Here is an 18,129-nt window from a genome sequence, read left to right on the forward strand (position 1 = left end):
CTCTGTTCCTGAGCTGAAAGTCAAAACACTGCACTGCACCAGCTACCACGAAGGAGAAACATGACTGCTACTGCTGAACCCAGGACAAAACCCAAGCACATACACAGAGCAAACACAAATCTTCAGCTTTGACACAGTCTCTTTTGTTTGCAGTAAGGCAAGTCCCGATGTTATCTAATCCTCTCAGATACTAAAGCGTTTATTATAAACTAGAAGCTTCCTCTTCATTCTGGGAATGCTTTAATAGTTGTTTGTTGTTCTTACTGGAAAGAGAATTCTGAAATTGGTTTTATGAGTGGTTTTTTTTTTTTGGTTTTGTGACTGTTTTATAGCTTTATTTTTGTGTGTACTACCTAGCTGAATAAGTAAATTTACCATTTATAAATGGCATGTGTATTAATAAATAATATAAAGCTTTTGAAAATATGAGCTGAATTAATAGGACTAGTTACCTTCATGTCTGGCACCAGTTCCCATGACCTGTGTGCCTCTTTTCTGAACTACAAGGACAAAACTGGATGGGTAATTTTGATCCCTACTCATCAAATTCCTGATTTTTTAAAAATGAAAATCCAAATTCCATTGTTAATTTAGGTGGTGAAATCTGCAACTGGAGAGGAGATTTTTTTTCACACTATGACTTCAAAGTAAGGAAGTTACTAAAATTATGTGCCACTGCTTAATAAGTCCCAGGAATAATGACTGCTAAGTTCATATTTCCTCACTGTGGTTCTCTAACTGGAAAGGATTCTTGCCTCACAATCATTCCCATGATCTCTTCTTCTTAGGAAAGGGATTTGATTTAGAGTTTAGTAGAAAGCATTTTCTTCACTGTGATAAGAATAGAGAATGTTGAACATTTAATTTTTTGTTTGTACTGTCCTTTTCATGTTGTCAGATTTTTTTAGTTTTAACAGAGCCCTTCAGTATCTGATCATGCTTGATGCCTTTAGAGAGGTTCCCTAGTGCTTTTGGATTGTTGTTATGGAGTTCATAGAGGTTGCTGCCCCCTCCTCTATGATATAACCAGAGGTCACAGACACTGCTGCTGGTGTTGCAGTGGGCTCTGATTATGGTCTATGGCAGTCCCCGTAAATGTCAGGAGGACTTAACAAGGGAAAGTGTAGAGTCCTGCATCTGGGCAGGAACAACCCCAGGTTCCAGTATAGGTTGGGGAACGACTTGCTAGAGAGCAGTGTAGGGGAGAGGGACCTGGGGGTCCTAGTGGACGACAGGATGACCATGAGCCAACACTGTGCCCTTGTGGCTAAGAAGGCCAATGGCATCCTGGGGTGTATTAGAAGGGGGGTGGTTAGTAGGTCGAGAGAGGTCCTCCTTCCCCTCTACTCTGCCCTAGTGAGACCGCATCTGGAATATTGTGTCCAGTTCTGGGCCCCTCAGTTCAAGAAGGACAGGGACCTGCTGGAGAGAGTCCAGTGCAGGGCAACAAAGATGATTAAGGGAGTGGAGCATCTCCCTTATGGGGAAAGACTGAGGGAGCTGGGTCTCTGTAGTTTAGAGAAGAGGAGACTGAGGGGTGACCTTATTAGTGTCTATAAGTATATAAAGGGGGAGTGTCACGAGGATGAAGCCAGGCTCTACTCAGTGGCAAACAATGATAGGACAAGGGGTAATGGGTACAAACTGGAACACAAGAGGTTCCACTTAAACTTGAGAAGAAACTTCTTCTCAGTGAGGGTGATGGAACACTGGAACAGGCTGCCCAGGGAGGTTGTGGAGTCTCCTTCCCTGGAGACATTCAAAACCCGCCTGGACACATTCCTGTGTAACCTTATCTAGGTGTTCCTGCTCCGGCAGGGGGATTGGACTAGATGATCTTTTGAGGTCCCTTCCAATCTCTAGCACACTGTGATACTGTGTGTGATACTGTGACTTCCAGAGAATCAGATATGCACTGAGGCATGGTATAGTAGGTTATCAGTTGGCTACACCTCTTAGCCCTTCTGGTGATGAAGGCAGCTTCAGGTTAACTGTAGTCACTGATATGCTGTTTGGTCTGCAGTCTTTAGATCCACAGAATGATTTTACACATATGTAATAGGGCAGATTAAATACCAAATGTGACCAATTCACAAACTACATATAGTAGGTATGCTACAGTACAATGTAACTACAAAACTAAGCCTTTTAGTCCCAGGGTACTGTTGTTACCATACAGCCCTGTAATGTTATGTCTCCGGTCAGAGTAGCAGGCCACAAGCTTTGTACTGAGTTTGCAAGGCCTCAGGGCTGAGTTTTTTCAGCTTGCTCTATTTGAACTTTTCTTGACCTGCCTGCAGCCTGGTGTTATTTGACTTGTCTCTGGCAACAGTTTTGCTAAGTGATGTTTTCTATGGCTCTTTTCTTTTACTTCTGTTACCTTTTCATGAGGCTCAGAGCAACCTGGTCTATGGAAGATGTCCCCTGCCTGTGGCAGAGGGGCTGGAACTGGGTGATCTTTAAGGTCCCTCCCAACCTAAACCATTCTATGATTTTATGATTAACACAATTATGTGGTGTAGACACATGCAGGCTTGTTATGATTGACAGCAAAAAATTCTTAGTTTTATATATAAGCTCTGTTTCCCCTTTGGCCATAAACAGCACTTTAAGTGTATATGTCATTAAGCATAGTTTAATTTCTCCTTCAGCATACTGAGGGTAAACGCACCTATTTATACAGTTCTGTTGAGGTACTTGTTTAAAAACAGGTGAGATGTGTGGCAAAGTCAGATATGGCTATCCAAAGCTGCTTTGCTGTGCTCCAGAAGCCTCAGGAAGGATGCAGTTGTACTATGTTGCAAGCTGCATTTAGTTTCCAATACGGAAAATGTTTCCATATTCCATTTCCATATGGAAAATGGAACTAGTGTCAGTAAGTCACGCATTGCAGCCACTCAGACTTGTCTCTAACGTCAGATTCAGCAATAAAGTTGTCCTGGGTTCAGCAGTAGCAGGATTTGGATTATTTTCCCATCCAAGTATATCCAGGTCCCTGAGCAAAAGCAATCCCACGAGTGGGTTTGCCTTTACCTGAAGCAGGAATAACCCAGACTATCTTCCCCAGCAAATTCTTCATATGCACCATGGGAACTTTGTCCCCCTCTACAATATGTAAAAGTTCTGACTGGGCTGGCCAAGATTGTACCTGTGTTCTTCATAAGCTGAGCTATGGGGGAACTAAGCAACTAAAACTCTACACCAGTAACAGAGCAGGGTGTGTATTAAGGTTGATATAGACATCATTCATGAAGTCAGCAGGCCAACAACAGGAACAAAGGTGTGTCCTGGGTTCAGCAGTAGCAGTCATTTTTCCCCTTCGTGGTAGCTGGTGCAGTGCAGTGTTTTGACTTTCAGCTCGGGAACAGAGCTGATAACAAGGATATTTTGGTTTGGCCAAGGACTTTATGAGCCTCATGCTCTGCCAGGGAGGAGGGGGAGCCAGGAGGAAGCAGAGACAGGACACCTGACCCAAACTGACCAAAGAGGTATTCCATACCACAGCACGTCATGCCCAGGATGTAACTGGGAGTGAGCCGGAAGGGCTGGGAGACGGCAGGGTTGGAGGAGGTATCTGTCGGTTCTTGGTCGGGCTTGGGGGGCTAGTTATCGGTCAGCTGGTGATGAGGTGTTGTATTCTCTTCCCTTGTTATTTCTTTTATCATTATTATCACTGGTGGTAGCAGTAGTGATCTGTGTTATACCTTAGTTACGAAACTGTTCTTATCTCAACCCGTGGGAGTTGCATTCTTTTCGATTTTCCTCTCCGTCCCTCCGAGAGCAGGGGGAGGGCAAGAAAAGGGGGGGAAGTGAGCGAACGAATTACCTGACTGGGTTTAAACCACGACAGGTGAGAAGATGAATTTCTGCAGAGAAAATGATACATAATTTTCAACTACAACTAGTAGTTTTCACATGCATAAATTCAGTAGTAAATTTGCAGGTAAGTGCATAAATAATGTTCAGATCATATAGCAGAACACAGTAAAGCATTCCAGCTACTGCATTCCAAATTTAGCTCTGTCTTTTGTTTTGAAAGGTACCCAGCACTCAGAGAATTGGAATAGCAGTTGGTGCTGTCATTCTGACTGAATGGTGCTCCATTCTGTTCTGTATATCAAGGGCATCAGGCAGATTTGAAAGCCCAAGGGAAGTGAGGCTGCCACAGCCTCTTGCCCACAGATCCAGCAAGTATAAGCTGAGCATGTATTCCCCTTAGGCATACACACATACAGAACTCATGTATACATCTCATTGCATACATACATATATATATAAGGCCAACCAAACAGATGACACAGACAGACACATGGAGTACTTGCCCAAACAGCATCAACAGCTTCATCCCTCTGGCTGAGCAGGACAGAATTCTGCTGGTGGCAATGTATTTACCTAGGTACACGGTGGATTCCTCCTGCCACTGTGCTCAGCCATTCAGATTGCACAGTAGCTGCACCTGGATCTCAGTCTCCTAGCCCAGCTTACAGACACATGAGGCCATGAGATCTGCAGCCCCTCTCCAGTTGCTGTACTCACACCTGCCTTGTGTGCATAAACATCCCCTCCTCCACCAAAACTCTCTTGCTTCCCAGGTACCAAACCCTCATGGTCTTTGCCTTAGAGAATATGCACACCCACAGCTCCAAGGGGTCTCTTCCCTAGAGACTCCCCAGTCCCCATGATCTCTCCAGCAGCTGCCTGTGACTCCCTTGGTCTACGCAATAGGGTTCCATCTCCTCTTGTGCTCTTGCCTACAGAGACCACCATCACCATATGTACCAGCTATATATCCCAGGCCACCACACACATGTACCAGCCCATCCAGCTGGACCTCTGCTCACACTCACATACCCTCTTGATCCAGACTTTGAGAATAAAGGCCTTTGATCCCCATGTTCCACATGCCAGGGGCTGGTGCTTGGTGTCACCCAGGCCTCCACAGCTGCCAGCATCAGGCACTGGGTCCCTCTGGCCTGTGCTCCCACTCCAGCTGCTGCCACCGCAGACACAGGGGCTTCTACAGCTGATGTTTTGCTCCAGTTGCTGGCACTTAAGTCCACTCACTTCAGTGTCTAGTTGCTGCACCATGGACAAATGGGTCCTGTGACCCATGGCTTAACCCCAGCTTCTGGCAGACGCCAGTATACCTCCCCCAAAACAATAAAAGAAGAAAAAAGAGTCACTCACCCATGAAAACAGTCAGAAAGCAATTTAACAAGATGAGAGGATAGATTGCACTAACTGGGCACAGGGCATGGCCAAGTGCATCTACCAGCAACTATTTATCTGCAACTGGTCCTTCTAATCCACTTATCCCTCTATTGTCTCAAACTTGCTCCTCCCAAAATCACTTAGATCTGTCTCTTTCTTTCCCTTTGGAACCTTTGGTTCCTCCCCTAAGCATCTCAGATTTCCAGTCTTCTGACACACATCTTCCTCCACTAAAAGTAGATCTCACCATGCAAGGCAAGGGTAGGATATGTTTTCACACATGACACAAACTTTCTTTAAAAAGCAAAAGTGAAACAAAAACTCCTGAGAAGGAAAGCAGCCATTAGGGTTTGGTTTTGTTTCCCGAAAGCCAGCGTCTTTCGGGAGTAGTGTCCCGGGAGAGCTGCCCGCCCCACTGGGCTCAACCGTCGGTGAACGCGAGGCCGGGAGCAGGGCGCCGCAGCAGTTCCCGGCGCTGCAGCAGCCTACAGATCCGCAGAGGGGACGGTGGCGGAAAGCCCTGCTCGGCGTCCACCGCACCGGGTCAACGGAGGCGGCGGAGCGAGCTGCTGCGGGGCCGCTGCTCCACAGGGCTCCATCGGCAGCCGCCGGGGGCCGCCCCTGGGAGCAGCCGCGAGGAGCAGCGGTACGCAGCGCCGCGGGGGTCCGCCAGGTAGGGGGGAGGCGGGCTGGGGGCCAGCGGGGACGTTCTCTCCCCACCACTCCCCGAGTCCCCGTCTCCGGGAGCGAGTGCTTCCCCCCCTGTGACGGGGAGGCGACCGGCCCCGGGCTCACCTGGCGAGGTGCTGCGGGCGACAGGAGGCTGTCGCGGTTCCGCACGCAGTTCCTTCGGCCGTGAGGGCCCGCGGCTCAGGCAGCTGCCGGAGGCCCTCCGGGAGCCTGCTCTCTGAGCGCGGCTCCAAGCATTTTGCTTAAGAGCAGGCGGTGCCGACGTTTTTGGCTGGGAAATCTCTTGCAGAAGAGGTAAAACAAAACGTGTGCACAGACGTGTGTGTGTGCACATAAAAAAGCCCCCCAAGAACAGAAGAAAACCATCCAAACCAATAATCTGTCCTGGTCTTTTATTTTCTACTGAATGCTTACATGTAAAGAGTAACCCTGTGACCTCGGCCAAGCAATTAAAAAGAGGAAACTCAGTTCGTGGCATGGAAAGCTAGCTACGTCAGTGGCTTCTGTGGTCTCACAGTCACTTTTACAAATTTATTTCAGTTTTCTTTTTCTTTTTTTTTTTTTTCTGAGGAAAATATCACTAAACCTGTTTTTAAGCACAGAAGAAATCAGCAGAAATTAACGTTTCTTCAGTGTTGCCTATTGCAGAAATCCACCCCCTCAACCTGCTAAGGTAGTTTCAGATTATTAGAACCTAAATGCTACATTCAGCAACTTCATACACCACTGTCTCCATATTACTCCCACATACTGAGCAAAAAGGTTAACTCTTACCAATTTTGTGCATTACGTGTTTTTGCTTCCATGACAGGTACTGTGAGTGGGCTGCTAAGTGCAAAGAAGAAATTACTTCCTGAACACTTTTAAGTGGTCATTTCACAGTATTTCAGCTCTTCCGAGAATGTCAATTCTTTTTTGAGATACACGAAGACAATGTAAGTAGGTGAACTTACACTGAAACGTAAAGTTGTATTTTGTGCTGTTGACTAGGTTATGCCACTGCGGTTCTGAAGTTAATGTAAGTATATCCTTTGGCTTCTAATATTTGGGTGCGGTTGTTTTGTTTTTTTTCCTGTATTCTGGAATGGCTTCTAGAATCAAGAAAAAGAGTGCTCTTTATTTTTGGTAAGCTAATGCATAGGCTTAACAACTGCGCTCACACTACGCAGCAGCAGGGCAAGGGGCTTTCGTTGTGCTAAAATCTTGAGGAGATAATGTCATTCTTACTGTAGAAGGGTGGGTAATACTCTTGCCATTATTCCTACTTATGGCCTTTGCAGATGTGAGTCAATTGTGTAGATATTTTTAGTCATTGTTAGCACCTGTTTGTCACTGGCTTAGATTAATACTGCAGGGAACCTGAGTTTGTGTAGGTGGGTGACTTCTTGCTACTGGTGTTCCAAGGACTGTTGCTCACATATATCTTTGATCAGATGACATGTTTCTTAAAATGCCTGTGACATTTTATATACTGATTTTCCCAACATTTCTGTCTCTGGTTAAAGCAAACCACTGTTAGCAATAAAGAATTTTCCGTCATGGGGAATTTTCCAGTAATGGGGAAGTGTCCTAAAGAAGTGGGTGGAGTTATATCAACATTTAAATTCTGTCACAAGAAGTTTTGGGGCAAATAGTTCTTGTTTTCCTGCCTTCTTCATTTTATTGTAAGGTAAACATACAAGAGCGATACTGAAAAATATTTTTTCCCAGTGAATATCTTTTTGCTTTTATAGAACTGTGTTTGCCATAGATGTCAGAAGCTGGCAGAAGAGAAGGGACGTTGAGGTAGGATCGATATAAAAAATGATGAGACGATTGCAGCTTTGGAAAAGGTTTTTGATTGGCATCTACATCTTGACCTGCTTCAACCAATCCAGACAAGGAATCCTTCTGCTCAGGGTGAAACAGAAGGGTCTGTAATGGTTATTGCAGCAGGTTTCTTCATGTGCGTCTGGATTTGACCTGGACCTACTATTTTTCTCTCTGAAAGTGAAAAATTGAGTACAGCAGCCGATTTTCTCAGTCTTGAGAAATTTTGTAAGTAATAGCCATGCTTCTTTTGTGTGTAGTAAGGCATGTTTTTCTCTACAGTGGAAGAAAGCACGCAAATTACAGTTCAGCAATTGTAGGATACAAGCATGGGTCTTAGAACTGTAAAACCTTACTTGTTGTCATGTATCTTCCAGGAGTTAATCAGAACCTCTCTTGGAGTTCATACCGACATTCAGATTTCCTGACAAAAAAAGTGTAGGGGTTGCATGCATGGTTGTGGGTATCTTCCTGTGATTGTAGTGCACAGGCTATTTGCTCTGAGCAGTCTCTCAGCTACAGCTTCTACTTCAAAAAAACTAGTATTTTGGGCCTCAGCATGCTACAACTCTGATCTTTCTTTTGTGGGGAGCACAGGGAAGTATGCACCTATACCCATTAGTTTCAGTGGCTTGCTTTTCTGCAGGCTTGCTTCTAGAGTAAGGATGATGAGAACACATTTGTGAGATAAGTATGCCTCTGCTTTGTTTGAGAAGTTTTACTTTGGTGCTTGGTTGGTGCTGTGGACTGCTTGTTACTCAGACTGGAATCATGATGGAGGCACTCTCGTGTGCGTATCTCTGGAAACCCTCAGGTAACCAGAGGATTAGGTAGCAGCTTGCTAGTGCTTTTAAAAACATCACTTGTGACTAAGGGGTGAATTGGGTAGCTAACCACATTAAGAAGCCTGTGATTTATTTATCAATGAAACAAATCTTTCATTGTGAGGATCTTATTTGCATTTTTCTGTCCCTATTAGCAGAACACCTTTTTTTAATTGCTCATGCCTGCATAAAAACCTGTATTAGATTTACTCCCTTTCTTAGCTCTTTGTACTGCCTTCTGCAAACCTACTGGGATCAGGCAGCAGCAATCTGAGGGTAAAAGTAGCTTGAATCAAATTCTTATGCGGAGTCCAATTCCCTTAAACCACAACAGTACAAAGGTACATATGTCTTATGATTCAGGACCATATTGTTACTTTATTATAATCTTGAAGTTGACAATCAGAGAAAGAAAGAGAAAATGTTGTACAAAAAATGGTAAGAGTCACAGTCCAGAAAGAATTTTATCAGTTAGGAAGTATAACTGTTATTACAGTTGCCTAATTTCATATGCAATGCTGAAACTATGACTAGAAAACAGTTGAAGGCAATGTTTCCTTATTGTTGTGGTTGTTTGGGTACCCAAGATGAGGACTTCATGTAGATAAAGTTGCCTGTCACGGAAGACTTTCATTACAGCAAGTTTGAATTTTTCTTGACAGTAAATTGAAAAATGATGGCAGTGTTTGATACTAGTATTGTTGTGACTTTAAATACACACTTAGCAAGTGCAGTGGGCGGGCCTGTGAAGGTTAACTGTATGAATTGACATGAGTCAGTGTTTTACAGTGTTAAAGTATTGTGTAGGAGTATAAAATAATGTGTCAATAAAGAGGGGAAAAACTTCTGACAGAAAACTGAAATAATTTACATATTCAGAGGTAAAGCAGCAGGAATTCAAGAAAACAGATTTTGTTTCTAGGCTGACTTTGTCACTGTTTTACAAAGGCACTATTGTGTAAATACTCATTAAGTATTAATGTATTAAGTATTGTGTAAATACTCATTACCACATGAATTCTGTTCACAACACATGACTTCATGAGCCCTGTGATAAGTACTAGGGGACCAGGAGTTATGAAACGTATTGACATGTTAAACTGAGGCAAACAGACGGGGAAGAATTAAGTTGTATTTCTTCCATTGAATGCGTGCAGAAAACTCCTCCATTCTCCTCCTAGCAGGAGCAATACTCCCTGCTAGTTTAGGGGAATGACTGGACATTTGTGAGTACTTACTTACTGACAGATGCATGTATTTTGTCACAACCAAGTGCATAAAATTAGTTGTTCTTCCTGCATGTACCCACACAGGAAACTTTCTGCCTGGTAATCTGCTGTAGTTAAAAGTGCAATTTAGTCATATTTTCAGCTGGAATTCGGTGCCTTTTGTCCAGCTCCTTGTGTGGAATGACTGAAAAGTGTGTTTTGCAGTGCAAGCTACAAAATGAGCAGATACTTATATTTGTCTATTATTTTATCATTTTAGGTTCTACCTACATCATGGAAAAGCTTATGCTTCTGTATATATTTTTATTCTACTGGCATTTCCTAAATGGTAAGAGGTTGAGCCATAAGAAGCTGTAGAACTCTTTGTTTCTTTTCCATGTATAAGCACAGAAATTTTAATTCTTCAGTTTTCCTTCAGGCACCAGCATTTATTTATTTTTTTCTTAATGTTTAAAATAAGAAGGTCTTAGCGTGCTTTTACAATAAACTAAGTATGTGTGCTTAATACATGTGCTTTGGTACAGGGCCTGGTTGAAATTCCTGTTGGTACTTCGCATAGACACTATTTCTGGCAGGGTACCATTTGCATTACACAAAGGTTTTATTGGCACTTTCAAACCTGAAAATTGTCATGTGTTTTTTAACATTATGTGTAAAAACAGTTGACATTTATATGACCAGAACATTCCCATTGGAGGCACTAGCAACTGGCTGTTACAGTGTCCTGAAAACAACAGCTGAGGGGCTGTGCAGGCACTGTCACCTACTTTTAGTACAGGATCTCAGTGCTTTGCGTGCAAAGCAGGTGTCTGCAGGTATAAATAGCCTATTTATAGGCTGTACCAGTCTTGGGGCAAGTGCATGCAAAAATGTTTAACTTTTCTGAACAGGGCAGATACTTTTGGTCCTTAAAATGTCCATGTGTATAGAAAGACATGACTTAGAAGATTAGGCCTGTAACTGAAAAAATATGTTTTGTTCCAAATTTTGTTTTTAAGCTTTATTCACAGTTGAAGCTCCCCAGTCACTCTACATTGTGGAACATGGGAACAATGTGACCATGGAATGCACATTTCCAGTGAATGGGAAGTTAAAGTTTAGAGATTTAAGTGTCAGCTGGGAAAAGAAAGATGAGTTAAAGAAGCAGGTTTACGTACTTCTCAAAGGAGAGGAAGACTTCAGAAGTCAGCACAGTGACTTTAAGGGAAGAATAAGATTGTTGAAAGAGAATCTGAAACTGGGACAGTCTCTCCTTCAGATCACTGATGTGAAGCTCAGAGATGCAGGGTTTTACCAGTGTGTTATTGGCTACGGGGGAGCTGACTACAAGACAATCAATCTGAAAGTAAAGGGTGAGTGTGCTACTGCAGGAGGTTCAATGCTACTGATATGGTTAAAATATTTCAGAAGAATCCCTGAAGTAAGACAAGTCTGGCTTAGCATTTAAAGAAACTTTGTCAGAGACAGGAGCCACCTCATAGCCCTTGTGCAGCTGTATAACTTTGTAGGTTTATCTAGGTTGAATCCATATTCTGTATAGCTTGTGTTTCTGTCTAAGTTGAATCCATGTTTTGTCCTTTGTTTTCCGTAATGACATAAGAGGAATGGTGTTGCAAAACCATTTAGACAGGACAAAGACCAGAAAGCTGATACAATTTTCTAAACAGTGTTAAAATTGTAATACATCCTGTACCTCCAGTTACTATGGAGACACATAGTAGTGATATTTGCTTTTCCTGTTGGGTATTATTTACAAAATCCAAGCTGATGTACAGAAACTTGACCCAGGGGCTGAGGATAAAGAAAAGGTGTCTTTCTAACACATGCTGTTCTTCTAGCTTCCTACTAGTAATCATTGTCTTCCATTTGTTTAGCTCCCTATAGGACTATAACTCAAAGAGTGGTGAGCACAGGAGACAACAAATGGAAGTTGACATGCCAGTCAGAAGGACACCCACAAGCTGAAGTGATATGGCAAAACAGAGAATACGAAGATTTGACTGACAAGGCAAACACGAGTTATGAAACTGGAAGTGACCAGCTGTATCGTGTGACAAGCACCCTTACCATCGAAAGTAGAACTGATGAGATTTTTTACTGTATATTCTGGAATAAAGAGCTGCAAGAAAATACATCTGCCATTTTACACATAACAGGTAACATTTCTAGATTTCATTTGTGGTAATACACTTCATATCATTTTGTCCCAGTTAAATCAGCCATGACTAGTTTCTCTGTCCTACCTAATTTTCAAACGCTAAAAAGAAATACCTATGTTATTAAGTTTTCCTACTAGTGTACACTTACACTATAGTAACACACTAATCATGCATGTGTGGAAAGAGTTCAGGGAGAGGAATTTTGCGTGATCTTTTGTGAAAATTGAGTCTGAGTGTTAAAAAAGGTCTATTATTTGAGAAGCATATAGCTTAGAGCCTTGAAACCCTCCCATATAAATTAAACACTCCTTCCAAGAATGTTCTGTTTTGCTGCTAACTCAAATTAATTTGAACAGTATGGTCTTTTCCTGCAACCACAACCTTTGTTTCAAGCATACTTACATTTCACAAACTGTACATAGACTTTTCTTTCTTTTTTTTTTCCCCTCATAAAGTCTGGATTGAAGGAAGATGCATGAATGGAGATGACCAATAGAATTTCTCACTAGACTTTTTAACTGGGTACCACCCCTACTACTTTTGCTTTTGGTTAGTCTTTTAGTATCTTCAGTCTACCCTGATCTGCTTGCACAGGCTTTCAACCAGGCAGGAAACCCAATCCAACTGAAAAACAGTGTTTCTTTTTATCAGACTGTAACTTGGTAAATTCATTTCCCTGGTCCTGTTCACATGAAGTTTTAAAGATGCTTCTGCTGGCACACTTTCTGGGACTGGAAAGGGGTGGAAACTGGCAGCTGACAGTGAGAAAGCCAAGTCACCCTTTCAATAAATGGTGAGCAGGCAAGTTTGGTTTTAACAAGAAATGCCTCTGGGATTCAAGGAGACCACTTACACTTTGTATTAAGAGCTTTACCACATGAAAGAGACTCTCTGTTCTCTTTCTCAGTCAGCTCCTTCCTGCAGTACTGACAGGAAACTAAGCTGGATATAACATTTTGTGCCTTGGTGACATACAGGATTCCTAATGGGAATCAAAGGCACTATCGCATAGAATGCAGGAAACAAAGGTTAATATTAATATGTTCTGACTGTTTTTATCTTGATTGGGATGAAATATGATCAAGTGTACTGTCACATCTCACCTTAGACACAATGTAAAGTGTTGTTATCGTGTCCAGACTGCTTATAGTAAAAATAATATGGTGAAAATAAAAGGAAAAGGGAGAAGTTTATGGAAGTATGTAATATATTCCCCCACTTGTTTTTCTCAAAGATTCAGCTGATGCTGTTCTGTGGCCTGAGAGCAGACGATTTGTTGGGGCATTTCTCGTTGTGACTGCCTTCTCTGGATCAGTGCCTCTATTTATGCTCTGCATAAGAAAAGGTATTAAAATTATTCATTTAGTGTCCCTCAGCTATCATAAATCTGTTAATTCATCCTTGCAAAGGTGGGATGAGATAATACAAGTCTTCCTTAGGTCTTCATCCTGAAAACACTAGACTTTTTTTTTACCACATTGTTTATTTCTTTATCTTACTTTGTTAAATACTTTGTTAAATTAGCAGAGTGGACGAGGTTGTCACCTCCTCACAAACCACTTACCCATGCATCTCTATTAATTTTTGTTATGAGTAATGATGTAGAATAATAAGATCAGTGTCTAGTCTATTCAAACATCAAAGTATAGCTTATGCTCATGCTGGAAATGGAAGTTTCACACAATCATAGAATGGTTTGGGTTGGAAGGGACCTTAGAGATCATCTAGTTCCACCTGCCCTGCCATAGGCAGGGACACCTTCCACTAGACTAGGTTGCTCCAAGCCCCATCCAACCTCACCTTGAACACTTCCAGGAATGAGGCATCCTCCACTTCTCTGGGCAACCTGTGCCAGTGTCTCACTGCCCTAATAGTGAAGAATGTTTTCCTAATGTCTAATCTAAATCTCCCCTCCACTACATGCTCTCTCCAGATTTCTTTAGGCCTCCTTTAGGTACTGGAGGGCTGCTCAAATGTCTCCCTGGAGCCTTTTCTTCTCCAGGCTGAACAAGCCCAGCTCTCTCATCCTGTCTCCATAGGAGAGATGCTCCAGCCCTCCGATCATCTTCATGGCCTCCTCTGGCCTCACTTTAGCAGGTCCACATTCCTCTTGTGTTAGGGCCCCCAAAACTGTACACAGCACTGCAGGTGGGGTCCCACGAGAGCAGAGTAGAGAAGACTCACCTTCTTCCACCTGTTGGTCACGCTCCTTTTGATGGAGCAGACAGGGCACTAGAGTGTTTTTTTGTGTGTGGGTTGGTTTTGGTTTTTTTTGGTTTTGTTTGTTCCAACTCATCTCCTCTCTTGGTGCTATGGAAATGTGTCCTGTGCAAAATGCTTGTAAGTTTAATAGGCTTGCAGGTGATATTAGCAGGCTGCAGAAGGCCTGTAGATAACCCTGCATGTATAAGAATATACTTGTCCTAAGATCATGATAGGAATAGGAGCAGAACATGAAAGTGGAAGAAAGGACAGCAGAATTGTTGACTTCTCAGAAGATTCCCACTGGGGATTTCAGTGAGGGTCAGAAGTTTCCTACATTGCTTGAGTAATATTTATTGTTGGTGTGTATACAGACATGAGTATGTATATACATGTCATGATGTATATGATTATCATGGTTATGTTATATATCTGTGCATGTCAAATGGCTAGTTGATTCAGAAGCTAAAGTAGTAGTAACAGGTTTTTATTTTAAAACCCAGGCTGTCCTATATGACTGGACAAGTGACTTTTTAGGAACAGAACCTCCCTGAAAAACAGGCTTTTTCCTCACTCAGAAAGCACCGAGAAGGTGATCCCATTCTTGTTTCCTGTTGCCCAATCCATTCAAATTCTGGGTGAATATATACCATGGGAAACCATTTGAACAAATATTTTCCAGTGATGTTAGTGTATCAATGGAGTTCTGACTTAGGAACAAGGAAAGGAAATTGGAAAGGAAACTGATAAGCTGGGGGCACTGAAGAATATATGTTAGTCTTTGAGAAAATTGAGTCTTTTGAGAACCAGTGATTATACTAAGCTAAATGTGCCCTTCCCACCAGTGTGGTTAAACCCCCATTAGATCGAAAATAAGTATTTTGTTTTCATTTTGATAATTCTTATTTTCTTTCAGCTAGAGTAAATAAGGACCACAGAGCACCTGTGGCTAATTCAGCAACAGCAGGTATGTTCATATGGCATAAACCCAACTGACTGTGATTCTTGTGGAAATAATTGCTTGAGAATTGACTTTGTAAATGGTGTCAACCAAATGCAATTTACATTCAACTTTCACTTTGCTTTCTACTTTCAATTCGTAACTATAAATTCAACAATAAGTTACAGTTGAAGAATGGCTTTTCATTACTATGTTAACCTCTTGAAAGGAAAAAGTGAGATGAAAGCATACTTGTTCCAGGAGTAGATGCAGTTCTGATGTGCACAAGAAAAGGACAGAGTGGTGTGCTGTGTTTTGTCTGTGATAGTATGGGACATGCTACCTGGAATATGTACTGCAGGATGGCAGCACATCCTGGTGTGCAGATTCTATGCTGCAGTTTGAGCCACAGTGGCATCATCCTATGTTTTCACACTATGTATCATGGTATACATTTGGGGGGTGTTTGTCGCAACACTGAGGACAGTGCATTTGGTTATGTTGAAACGCAGGAAGAAGCTTTAGCTTCCTTAACAGTTTACTTTTCCTCATGTTGAGGTACCGATGCTACTTGCTAAAAGCAAAGCTCAGTGAATGGCCACTACCACCATGACAGTGAGAAATAGAGGAAAGGGTGCAGAGAGTTAATATTTACAGGGGGGAGAAGAGAACAAAATCATTCAGGTTTCTCTAATGATGGCTCTTGCCTGGTTGGGGTTATTTTGTTGGGTTATTTTGGGGGGATGTCGTTTGGTTGGTTGTTATTTTTGGGGGTTGGTTGTTTGTTTTGTTTGTTTTAAATTTGTTTTATGGTTTTATTGGGAGACCACTTCAAATTAAACTGCTGTGTGAAACTTAGCTCATACTGGCAGTTGGGGGTTTTCCTAAGAAAACCTCTCTTAAGAATACTTGCCCCAAATGGACACAACATCTAGTGTTAGTCTCTTCTCCTGATCTGTATTTAAGTCACGTAGTTCCTGGATGGCCTGAGACAGCAGCTGTTAACTAAGATTTATTACTACACAAAAACTTTAAGCTACACTGACTGTTATCCATATGTATGTCTTTTGTTTAAAGAGCTGTCAAAAGATACAGATACACATGACTACAGAGATGCTTCTTTTGAAGGCAAAGAGCTGAAATGTAAGTATAAATAATAAAGGGGAAAATAATAGTAAATTGCACACAGCATATATCATCCATGGTCATCAGAGCCTTGATTCATGGCTATTTTGTTTAGTCCCTTGTTTCAACAGATAGAGCCTTCAAGAGAATTACAGCCTCTTATTCTCTTTCGTACAAAATCACTATCCTAATTCATTGTGTACTGGGACTTATATCAGATAACTAATTTTAAAAAGAAAAGCTATGTGAAGGAAAATGTGGTGTGGAGATACATAACAATCCAAATTAGTCTTTTCTCTAGCTCACACTTTTGCTACAGAAACAGTTGTGCCAGCATAACTGAAGCAGCACTGACAGCAATAGGGAGGGAGAACTTAACCCATCATGGCCACTTACGCAAGTCTCAAGCCATGAGATTCTGTCTTAGCAAAGCATGAGCGAGATAAATGACCAAATCTGTGAAATCTCTTAAACATACTGTGGTATGGAACCACAGTATGGTGAAGTTATTAAGGGTATACTAAGGGTGAAGTTATTGAGGTTTTTCTTTCATGTACTTGCTGACTCCTAAAGCACTTACATTAATTACATCCTGAATCCTTCCCTGCTACGTTTTACTGTAGTAAATATACACAAAGGTAAGCCTGCTGGTCCCGCAGGTATAGATCTCCAAGTCAAAGACTTAGGGCCCAAGGATATGCTGCTATGGATACCAACAGACAGATAGAGCCCTGAATGTACCTGGAAAACTTGAAGATTTTAAAACAACAGGGGACCTAAGACACAGCAATTTCACTCAATTTCCTAGAGAGCATTTCCAACCAGTGTGTTTGAACTAGCACTTTGTTTACTACCATGATCATATACTTTTTCTATTTGACCTTTTAATTAATTTAATTTTAGATCTTTAATTTTGACAATGAAAGAAAATTTTTTAGTACTTCCAAACTCCAGGAAATCGTCCCCAACACCACGAAATGTTCTGTGATTTCATTTACTATTGTAATTTGTAAATCCAATAGCATGTAGTTTGCTATTTTTCATACAATTCTTCCTTTTACAGATATACAAATTGAGAAGACCTAAAGAAAGTAGGGGAAGATCTTTTCCTCTCTGGTGAAAGTTTGACAGCTCAGATGTCCTGTGTCCTGTCTATTAAGGGGGATATTCATTTTTTTTTGTTTTATTCTGTAATGGCAATATTCTTTCATGTTGTAACTCAGAAAAAACTGCAATTGTTATAATGTGAAAAGTCCTTGGAGTTTCTGCTTTCTTAAATTTATGCACTTTTAGTAAAAAATATCTCTAAGATAAAGCACTTTATGATCATAATGAATTTCATATTTACTTCTTGAATAGGGCATCTTCTGGGTTTTTTTGGTTTGTTTGTTTTGTTTTGTTCCCCCCTCCCTCCCCCTTACCCCTGCTTCCCAACATGCTTTTTGAGGCCACAGTCTGAGTGCCACTGAAGGAGATGGCCAATTTTTATTTATTCCTGGAGTGCAAGAATGGCTTTGGAAATATAAGGGCCATTTGTGAAAAAACCACTGACTCTCAGCAATACACAAACGTAGTTTCATATCATCACGCAATTCCCCTTCCAGACAACCTCTTCATTTTCTACTTCCTCTTTGAGACTGCAACAGCTATTTGCATATTAAAGTAAAAGTGAAAAGTCTGCTCCTTTTAATTATTATCAGCCTTTGCAAGCCAATGTTACTAGTGCATGCTTAGTTCCATGGAATGAAAGCTGATGTCTTCAACAAGCTCCACTGGACAGCGGGAACTGTTACATTTATATTTTCCCAGCAGGAGGAAAGGTAAGTTTCTGTGACAGTGCTGTATATCAGATGAGTAAGGTAATGAAATAAAGCAATGTAAATATTTTTTTTAAATTCCCTATCTGAACCTTACCATCCAAAATGCCAGTGCTTGGATTC

General features: G+C 41.7%; 1 protein-coding gene across 3 annotated transcripts in view; it reads left to right on the forward strand.

Annotated features, from left to right (window-relative positions):
• Positions 1–17,883, forward strand: part of LOC134160488 (programmed cell death 1 ligand 1-like) — an 88,997-nt gene extending 71,114 nt beyond the window's left edge. The window contains exons 1-9 of one of the 3 annotated variants that reach the window (XM_062612559.1): positions 7,516–7,686; positions 7,892–7,938; positions 10,023–10,091; positions 10,762–11,115; positions 11,638–11,919; positions 13,157–13,267; positions 15,041–15,091; positions 16,142–16,207; positions 17,253–17,883. In XM_062612559.1, coding sequence (XP_062468543.1) covers positions 7,652–7,686; positions 7,892–7,938; positions 10,023–10,091; positions 10,762–11,115; positions 11,638–11,919; positions 13,157–13,267; positions 15,041–15,091; positions 16,142–16,207; positions 17,253–17,275 — 1,038 coding nt within the window. In that variant the 5' untranslated portion in view covers positions 7,516–7,651 and the 3' untranslated portion in view covers positions 17,276–17,883. Of the gene's footprint in view, positions 1–7,515; positions 7,687–7,891; positions 7,939–10,020; positions 10,092–10,761; positions 11,116–11,637; positions 11,920–13,156; positions 13,268–15,040; positions 15,092–16,141; positions 16,208–17,252 lie in introns of those variants that run through there. The other 2 variants (XM_062612560.1, XM_062612561.1) reach the window with 2 other exon arrangements.
• Positions 17,884–18,129: the final 246 nt, after the last annotated feature.

This window comes from Pezoporus occidentalis, unplaced genomic scaffold (genome assembly GCF_034315485.1).
Source record: "Pezoporus occidentalis ecotype Australia unplaced genomic scaffold, CSIRO_AGI_Poc_V1 ctg16, whole genome shotgun sequence".
In the NCBI taxonomy this organism is placed as follows: domain Eukaryota; kingdom Metazoa; phylum Chordata; class Aves; order Psittaciformes; family Psittacidae; genus Pezoporus; species Pezoporus occidentalis.